This window comes from Phaethon lepturus, unplaced genomic scaffold (genome assembly GCF_000687285.1).
Source record: "Phaethon lepturus isolate BGI_N335 unplaced genomic scaffold, ASM68728v1 scaffold15677, whole genome shotgun sequence".
In the NCBI taxonomy this organism is placed as follows: Eukaryota; Metazoa; Chordata; class Aves; order Phaethontiformes; family Phaethontidae; genus Phaethon; species Phaethon lepturus.
This window is the reverse complement of record NW_010554237.1, coordinates 3,712-13,975: the sequence shown is the minus strand read 5'-3', so window position 1 is coordinate 13,975 and position 10,264 is coordinate 3,712. Positions and strand designations below refer to the sequence as shown.

Here is a 10,264-nt window from a genome sequence, read left to right as displayed (position 1 = left end):
GAAAAAAAATCAAAACTCACCTTTAGAACATGAAGCCCAACACAGCCTTCCAGTCTGATATGGAAAAGCTAACAGCTACTAACTGTGCTTAATCTTCTGAGTAGTTTTACACCTATCTTCAAGTACTTTCCCCTCTATGGATCTTTTCCCCATAGCTAATTAATAGCACAGAAGGCAGTCTCAAAAACCTTATTTCAAACAAGATATCTTGATACGGCCTTCACTGTTTCTAGGGTTGTTCCTCTGACTAATTCTTCAAAGCCATTTCACTCTCAAATGCCTTTGAAAAGGTGAGTCCCAATGAGATACTCCATTTGGGAGCGAGACTTGACAATACAGAGGGGTAAAAACAAAGGAAAGTTCATTGCTCATGTGGAAGTGGATCAGAGCTTGTGAAATGAGATAGTCCTTACAGTGAGCTCATATATCTGATGAGACATATAATTTTAAATAATTTTATCACAGCTTGAAATTGTACAAATAACTTTACTTTTTAATATTAACATTCGTAAATGTAAAAAAAAAAACCCCACAATTCTTAAAAAGAAGGATGCTAGTGTTGCCTGTTGCCACATATGCAGCTAGATTGCAGGGGCCAGTGCCCCTCTCTCTTTCTTACTACGCTGAGTTCTAAAGCACAAAGTAAGTGAACAAGCAGCACTGAATGAGAGGCAGGGGCTGGAAAGGCAAGGAAGGAAAAGAAACTCCAACCCTCTCCTTTCAGAAGTGGGACAGAGAGAGCAAGAAATAAAACAGGAAGAAAATTCCCTTTGAGAAATGGAAGTATAACAGAAGAGGGGGAAAAAGGAAAAAGAGACTTAAGCAGCCACAGACAATCTCATTGCTGTTACTTCCCAATCACAGTTAAACTTGTTTTATCTTAATTTTCAATTACTACCTTAGACAAAACAGAGCTCTTTGGCCTGCCTGCTTTGTCAGCCACTCAAAACTACTTCTAATACAAGTCATTCTTAAAGGCAAACATTTTTTGCACTTAAACCAAACACTTGTTTCTGAACTGATCTTCCATAGCCACATCCAAACCCCTTCTTCTTCTTGTACTAGCTCTTATCACCGCACTCTGAAGCCTCATCCTGCGTTGCCAAATCCAACTCCTTCACCTCAGCACGAGCGCCCAGGACCGCAGCAGTCACTTGGCAAAAAAAAACCCCAACCCAACCCTAATAAAGCAAGAAGAAACACCAAACCAGGAGGCAAACTGAATCAATAGCACTGTACCTGCTGTCCCTCTTGCACCACAGAAGCAAAACCCCACGTGTGAAGTCCAGAGCCTGGTTCTGCAAAAGGAGCCCCCAATTAGGAGTCCCCAATTAGCCCTTCTGCCCGCCGGCCACCTGTGCAGCCAGGTGGTGGGAGCCTCTATCCTCTCCCACCCGTTTCTGCCGGTTTTACAACTGTGAAGGAGCGTCCGCAGCTTCTCGGAGCCACGGGCGGCAGCTCCGCTAACGAGCACAAGGGGGTGCAGCTGGCGAGCAGAGGGTGGCTGCAGGTGGCCCTGGTGCAGCTCCTTAGCCCTGGGCTGGGGGAGGGAAAGGGGTCAGGAGGTCAGACACCCCCCCTTTGACCATCTCTCTTTGAAATATTCTCTTAATGATATATTTGGCTCTGTTATTTTTATTTTGGATCAATAGCTTGTAAGGCAGGATAAGGTAACTAGGTTGGTTCAGAGGGGGTTTTTGTCTGTTTTGTTTTCTCAATAGCTTGTGCGTAGAGGAGACAGAATGTCATTATTAGACCACTGATGTTTGGAAGAAGAAATCATACATGCAACACCGTTGGAGTTTGGAGTAAACAGAAGAGAGAGAAAATTCTGACCTTCCCTCCATGTGAAACAAAAGCAAATTTAGAATTGCTCATCAAGAACAATTATTAGTGGATAAACTAAATAGCAACTTGCATAAAAGGAATTATTACTATGACACGATATTAAGGGAAAAAGAAACTTTAACAATGGAATGCCAACTTTATCTTTACTTGTGCCTCATCTCTTCAACAAAGTGCAGATTCTCAGAAATGGCCCCAGGGAAGTGGTGGAGGGTGCCAGAAAAAGATCCAGCAGCAGTTTGGCTTGTTCAAGCTAAGTTTTGAATTCTTTTTGGCTTAAAAGTAACACTGTAAAAGTTACTTTAAAAAGTAACTTAAAAAAACTTAAGTAACTTTAAAAAGTTACTTAAAAAGTAACTACTGTACCACGAGCATTTACATGCTTGGTTAGAATGGGACTCTCCATCCTAAAAAGTATATGCCTGTTTGCTTGTTTGTTTGCATGACCAGTTTTAAACTGTTTAAGCAGTTTTAAACTGTTTTTAACGGAGAAAATACCAATTTTCTTCCAAAATAAAGAAGCCAAAGAAACTGGAAGAACATTCCTTAGATACCAGAGACTTATAAAGAATTATTTTCTATGTATTTTCTGACACAAATTTGGAGTAAGATTGCTCCTCCAATACTGAATTTTCAATCTAAATAGCTTTTGTTTTACAGAACTGCTCCTGCAAAACCTCTCTTGAAATAATTTTCAAAAGCACAACATTTTCAACATTTCTAATCCAAAAACAATGCAGGAACTCTACTTCAATCTGGCTGTCGAGCAATAAATAGCTAGCTTTAATTTTGTTGTTCAGAAGAAACTTACTAAAAGTTCTATTAAAAGAATAAACAACCAAGAGTTATAAGTAATTTATTTTCTCAATGCCTTTCCATTTTCATTATCTATAGTGCCAATCCATAAATCAGACTCTATGTGCAGGGGAGCAGAGCTTTAAATACAGATTTTAAGTTATTTTCCTTTCCTGCATAGGGATTTCCATGTCGCACTGCATGCCCTCAACAGTAAATCCAAACCCAGGCCACTTCAAGAGTTTGCTCTTAAATAGAACTGACAGAACTCAGTTCTTAGACAAGAACTCCTGTCTCCAGAATCTTAATAAATTGCTATCTGAAATGCATCAGAAGCATTTTCAATTTGAATTTCCTACAAAAGGGTTTCAAGCCTTTTCCCATTGAGTGAGTCAGTTGCTAGGAAATATGTCTTTTGCACACATCACTACATAAAACATTTTTAGTTAGCAACACATCTAAGAGAACAATCAGCTGCCAGCAACACTACTACTTCTTTTCCTAAGCCATATCAGAAGAGATAAGAGGAAGTAAATGCCCTTTGTTTCCACAGAAGAGCGTTCTTTTTCTAAATGGTTTGAAAATTGTCACAACAAAATACAGTAGTCATTTTACTTTTTGAAAGGCTTTGAAAAGACCAGCTGAGGCATTCGCCTTCTTGCTCCCCGAACCAAGAAAAGAACAGGGAGCATCTTGTCACGCTTGGTGGCCGAGAAGCAACGAGCAAGCTATTGCAGGGTCATTGAAGTGCTCATCTATGCTGGCCTTGCCCTCAGGACAAAACCAAGTCCTTCTCTAAGAACTTGAACATAAACTCAGTGATGGTTTCTTCTTCCTCCCTCTAAAGGGCTTACCTCAAGCACAATTTCTCTTCACTGGGAAAGGCTAGAAAAGCTTCACGAATCACGTTTGAAGCCACAATTCTAGTCTCTTAAAATTTTGTTACTATCTGCTGTGAGGAATATACCATTTTGGTGGAAAGAAGGTAGATTTATCTCTGTTTTCTGACAGCAGAGCTTTGTAGTTAAAGCATCTTTTTCGCAGACAGCCTGGATGTTCGTTGGAAGCATGCTGCCGAAGGAATACGGGGAAGTGGTTGAATGCCAAGCCACAAGAAGTAAGTTTCAGTGAACATTTCAGGAATATAATTTATGAATAATCCAACCACTTACTCAGCAATTAGCAAAACTACTCCACAACTTTGCCCAATTATCTCTAAAAAAAATTTTTTTTTCCTTCTGTATAACAATATTAAGTTCTTTATAACAGTTTTTAGAGCAATATATGCATTCGATATCAAAGCACAGAAAAAATAGGATGTATTTGTGTATGCTAATCTGGAAAACAGCACAAGTTCAGAGAACTGAAATTCATGTAAATATGCTGAATACAAATGAAAACTTGTCCTAAAATATTCATTTGAAAATAATTTTTTAGCTTTCACACTTAAAAATAAAAATTTTATTTGTAAGATGACAAAGCACTTTTTGGAAAATTTTTCAACACCTCTTTGCTTGATACACCAACACAGAGAATGTACTAAATAGTCACTTAGGGATAATTCACAAATATTAAAGATCCCTTTTTAAAAGCAAGTTGACTTCCTCAAAACTCATCAGCTCTTAGATGAACTCACAACAAAGAGGGAGACTCTGCCCCAATCTTTTGCATTGCTTCTTTTGAAAGGTTTGTCACACTGCAATTTTCATAATTTTTCCTATTTTTTTTTTCTGATTTGTAGTATTAAAAACTCGGGTTTTATTTCAGACTACATTTGCTCTTTTTTAAAATCCCCACCACAGACAGACCAACAAATTAACTTCTACCATACTTTGTTTGAATAGATGCAGGTACATTAGGAACTGTCAGGAAGGTGATAGTGGCAAGTGCTCCTCTTGGACAGATGAGGAGCAAGAAACACCAGTCGATCAGTATAAACCATCACCGCCAAGAGGCAATCCTGCCACCCTGTTCCTTCTTTCTGTCCTCCCAACTGTGACAAGCATCTGCAGCAGTAGCTGTGTGAAGGAGGATACAAAGAGCAGGATGTGCAGCCATAGAGAAGGCGCTTCTTCAGTGGAGGTGCTGACCGGAACTGCTACACACTGCTTGCCACCTTTCCTGGTTGATGCAAGTCAGGAAGGCATGCAGGTAGACTCATCTCCATATTCAAGCTGGTAAATCTGTCTAAATTTCTCTATGTTCCAATGGGAAATCTTCTATTTCTTAAATGTTTTCCCAGACTGTTTTGGAGAACATCTGTCCCCTTCCTTGCTATGGAAGGGCCCTGCTAGTATTAGTTGTCCCAGCCCCCTCTAGAACAAGGGTGTTCATTCTTCCTACTGAGCAGATCCCAATAAAAATCAAGAGATTGCTTTGCAGAGTCTTTCTTTACCTAAAGCTTTTGTTTCTCACTGACATATGCTTAACTCTCTAAAGATTTCTTTTTATACTTCCAGTTAGCTGCATTATAAGCAATTATTAAAATGTTTTATAACACGGAACTGCATGTAGACTACATCAATGGCACTCAAAACAAGATCTACGCACTGACTGAGAGATAATGAACTATAAGTTTTCAAAGGAGCAAAATTTTCACAAAATGCTGTAAAACAGAATAGCCATTTCCTTCAGGCGCTCGCAGAAACAAACTCCAGAAGGGGTATTTGAGTTCTACACAGATTAAATAACTATCACAGTACCTCAAAAAAACCAACCAAACAAACAAAAAACAAAACAAAACAAAAACCCAAACACAGTAAGACTGTCTTCTGGTTTAAAAATGTTTATTTAAAAGAAAAGATCTATACCCAGATGGCCAGGAGAAAAAACAAAAAAAATTCCTCAGTTTACCCACCCCCAAAACCATTACTTTGCAATTTACCTTTCCCTTAAGGTTCAGCTTCACTATTTTATTTTAAAAAAACCCTGAACTTTCATGTCCTTTTCCTATGCTGTTATACCTGAGGAAATTAAGTACCTTTCACTGAAGGGTTGCACGGGATGTGAGAAGAAACCACAATAAAATTTATTCACAATATACAAGTATAAAAATATCTTGCTTAGGATTCAGTATATAATTTAATAACTTTTTGTTGTTTCATAGGTATCCGGGAAAGGTACAGACACATGTCCTGATCCTGTTACAAGAGGTAGAATGCCAGCATTTGGTACAACATTCCAGGAGAGAGTCAAAGTGACGTTTCTATTTCCCCTGCAAAAGCAACAAAGACTATCAGCACAAATACTCAAGTTAATGAATTCAATTAATAATTGCAACTATTAAATAAATTAGGATACAAATTGTTTTCCTGATCCAGAAACAATAAGCGTTTTAATTTTATGTAGTTACTTCATGAAGTATTACCTATTTTCCAGAAAAGACTTTTTTTTTTTTTACTGTTACCTAACGGCTTTGGAGTTGAATGCATCACAGAACCAATTCCACACAGATGAGAATATTGGAAGCAGAAACCCAGAGGCCTATTGCTGATATTAGCAGCGCATCTCCTAGTCTACAGAAGAAACAAGGTATCTTGTATCCCAAGGTCATCTTTTAACAATCAAATTACAAGGATGCAATAGACTGACAGAATATCAGACAGAATATTGGTACCTACCACAACAATAAACAGGCATATAAAATGCAAAGTATGCAAGTAAATTAAGATACCATGAACAATAACAACAACAACAGGATTTACTTACTTGAGACCATTTCCATCATCAAAGAAAAAGTACTTCGATTTCATGTCTTTTAAGAACAGCCTTGGGTTATCTCCTCTCAACATGATTTTGTCCCAAAGAACCACCTGGTTTAGAGCCTAAAAATACAATTGTAATTAAGTCAGCAAGGTACCTTACAAGATCATATTCAGTCACTGTAACTTCATAGCATTATTCATCTAAGAACCCTGAAGTTGAAGTACATGCTTGCAATCCATGACCAATTTAACAAAATAATGCTTTACAGGGAGGGAAACTAGTACTACTACACATTGAAGTGTGGCACAGAATAAATGGAAACAATGAAGAACAGCTCAATAAAACAAGACAAAGACATTTAAAACAGGTCATAAGCTTTCAAAAACTTACAAAGTATGATGGGTTTTCCTTTTGAACTGCAAAGGTAAGTCACTTAAAGCAGTATTTAGACTTTGTTTCAAATAAAAGGACTTGCTACCGTGACACTTCCTAGGTATTTAACATTTTTCTAACTTTAATAGAAAAAAATCTCTACTTGAATTGCAAGCATTACCCCAAGAATTGTATGAACAATTCAAAGAGAATTCAAAAGATGGATTCCAAATTCTTATATATTTGAAATTTTATACTGTTCTTTTAAGGAGTTAGGTGCTAACAGTTTTTTTGTTTAGTACCTTACAGAACAATTTAGAAAAATATTTCTCAATATTTGGGAGAACTAGTGATGTATGTGAAAAAAAATCTGAAAGGTGAAATAAGACAACGAAGTCCCAGACCCTAATAAAGAACCCTAAGATCTATTTTAGTACAAACACAGTATCTACTGGCATGTATAAAGTAACTAAGATAGTCTAATAAAAAAAAAAAGTAGAGATGTGTAGCAATTTAAGGAAAAACCCCAAGCCTTCACAACATCCTTGCTATGTGACCACAGTAGTTTAAATTAGAATTCAATGGTACCATGGCAGCATGGCATTTCATAAAATTAATTTCTATAGGCTGTTCCACATGGCTCCTGTTAGATGACTGAAAAAAGTCTTCAGCTATCCGAAGTGCGTGACCAACCTGATCTCCTTCTATGACCAGGTGACCTGCCTAGTGGATGAAGGAAAGGCTGTGGACGTTGTCTACTTGGACTTTAGTAAAGCCTTTGACAGCGTCTCCCACAGGATTCTCCTGGAGAAGCTGGCGGCTCATGGCTTAGGTTTGTTCTTCGCTGGGTGAGGAACTGTCTGGATGGCCGAGCCCAGAGAGTTGTGGTGAATGGTGTTAAATCCGGCTGGCGGCTGGTCACAAGCGGTGTTCCCCAGGGCTCGGTTCTGGGGCCGGTCTTGTTCAATATCTTTATAGATGATCTGGATGAGGGGATCGAGTGCTCCCTCAGTAAGTTTGCAGATGACACCAAGTTGGGTGGGAGTGTTGATCTGCTGGAGGGTAGGAAGGCTCTGCAGAGGGATCTGGACAGGCTGGATCGATGGGCCGAGGTCAACTGTATGAGGTTTAACAAGGCCAAGTGCCGGGTCCTGCACTTTGGCCACAACAACCCCATGCAACGCTACAGGCTTGGGGAGGAGTGGCTAGAGAGCAGCCCGGCGGAAAGGGACCTGGGGGTGCTGGTTGACAGCTGGCTGAACATGAGCCAGCAGTGTGCCCAGGTGGCCAAGAAGGCCAACAGCGTCCTGGCCTGTATCAGGAATAGTGTGGCCAGCAGGAGCAGGGAAGTGATTGTGCCCCTGTACTGGGCACTGGTGAGGCCGCACCTTGAATCCTGTGTTCAGTTTTGGGCCCCTAACTACAAGAAGGAGGATGAGGTGCATGTCCAGAGAAGGGCAACGAAGCTGGTGAGGGGTCTGGAGCACAAGTCTTCTGAGGAGCGGCTGAGGGAACTGGGGTTGTTTAGTCTGGAGAAGAGGAGGCTGAGGGGAGACCTCATCACTCTCTACAACTACCTGAAAAGGGCTTGTGGCAACGAGAGTGTTGGTCTCTTCTCCCAAGTAACTAGCGATAGGACAAGAGGAAATGGCTTCAAGTTGCGCCAGGGGAGGTTTAGATTAAATATTAGGAAAAATTTCTTCACTGAGAGAGTGGTCAGGCATTGGAACAGGCTGCCCAGGGAGGTGGTGGAGTCGCCATCTCTGGAAGTGTTCAAAAAATGTGTGGATGTGGCGCTTCAGGACATGGTTTAGGGGACATGGTGGCGCTGGATTAATGGTTGGACTTGATGATCTTGAAGGTCCTTTCCAACCTAGTGATTCTGTGATTGGTAGCAACCAATTTAAAGGATGCAGCAAGGCCAATTATTTTGAGAAGTATGACAAGATAGCATAAACCTATTATGGGGCTACAGTAACTGGTATGGGCAAACACTTCTGTCATCTATGAACAAAAGACCCACCACACCTGGCCAGACCAAAGGCTTCTAATTTGTCTTGCTTCTAACAGCTGTCAGCTGCAGAACGTTAGGGAAAAGTAAAACAGACTGAGCAAATAGGTGAAAAAACTAATTTACAGTCCACTACTGTAAGTGAACAAGGCATGTTACTTTCCTCTCACTCTGCTGGGCACATAGTAAGTTAGGTTTCATCAGGATGAACTTCCCACCCTGCAGTTAAACTGTCAAGAAAATAACAATCACAAAAGCCAGTAAAACCGGTCCAAGCTAGTAGGAAATGCTGGTGCCTTAACTCTTCCCAGCAGAGCTTCAGAATGTTAAAAATAGCTGCAGTACAAAATGGGTAATTGCTTCAACTTTCTTTTTGATACTTACATTGTTTTTTGTTGAATATTCTGCAGACAAATATAGAAACAATTGTTTAACATTCCAGTCAAATATACTCTGCAGATGTATGCAAGTTAAGAAAAATACCGTATTGTACTTAACATAACCTTGTTTTGTTTTAACTAGATCTAAAGACTATGATAATTACAGTGAGTTCTTACATTTCAACATACCTCACCTTATTTATAAATCAGAGTACTTCCAGGAGCTCTACCACGGATTTTAACCATATTAGAGCAACAGGTTTTTTGTTTGTTTTTTGGTTGGTTTTTTTTTTTTTTTACTTATTTATGAAACCTAACAGCTATTTCCTCCAAAAATTTGAGAGTTCTATATTTGACAATACAAGCTAGTAACCATAACCTGCTGCTAGACAATCTATTATAAAACCTTAAACATAAAAGGCAAGACAGAATTCTTCAGTAATATCTTCAAAGCCATTATTTATACTATGAAAGAACCCTGGTATCCAACTGTGGATCGAGATACAATAGCATTAAACAATGTATAAATACAAAATTGGCAGAGTGTAGACAGTTCAAAGAGCCTGTAATACCCACATTAGAGAAGTGAGCAGATGGGAAGCATTTCATATTAGAAAGGACCCCAGGCATTAGCAGGTTCAATTACCTACTTATTACAAAGAAAGTCAGCTTATTAGACTGGAACAGAACTCTGCTCAGATTTTTGATCAACAGTAAAGAACTGACGAATGCCATTTGGGACTGTCAGTATAATAAAGCTGTTATTCTAAATACCTGTCTGTTGTTTATTTATCAATAAAGTGCACCATGTGTGGCTGCTAAGGAAAAGACCTTTTAACTCAATGAAGATTAGCTATAACCTTTTATTTCACAGTCCTGTTTTTTGTTCTATTTGCCACTATCTCAAAAAATAAACGAAACAGATTCCCCAACCAGACTCAAAATCTGTTCTTTTTCCATTCATCCCAAGAGTCAAGTACGTTTTTAAGATTCTAAATCAAAAGTCAAGTAAGGAAAGAAATAGTTAACTGCTGTTGCTGCAAAAATAGCTGGAGCTATTTTACTTGTACATTTCGCTTCATCTAACTTAAAACAACAAAGAAGATTCTGAAGATCTGAAGCCAGGAATTAAGTAAACTAAAAAGATTTTGTGGAA

At 39.0% G+C, this 10,264-nt stretch overlaps 1 protein-coding gene across 1 annotated transcript in view; it reads right to left on the bottom strand.

Moving 5' to 3' along the window:
• Positions 1–5,405: 5,405 nt before the first annotated feature.
• Positions 5,406–10,264, bottom strand: part of SPCS3 (signal peptidase complex subunit 3 homolog (S. cerevisiae)) — a gene marked incomplete at its 5' end in the record, with an annotated part of 6,538 nt that continues 1,679 nt past the window's right edge. The window contains 3 exons of the mRNA XM_010291795.1: positions 5,406–5,854; positions 6,349–6,464; positions 9,113–9,189. Coding sequence (XP_010290097.1) covers positions 5,722–5,854; positions 6,349–6,464; positions 9,113–9,189 — 326 coding nt within the window. The remainder of the gene's footprint in view (positions 5,855–6,348; positions 6,465–9,112; positions 9,190–10,264) is intronic.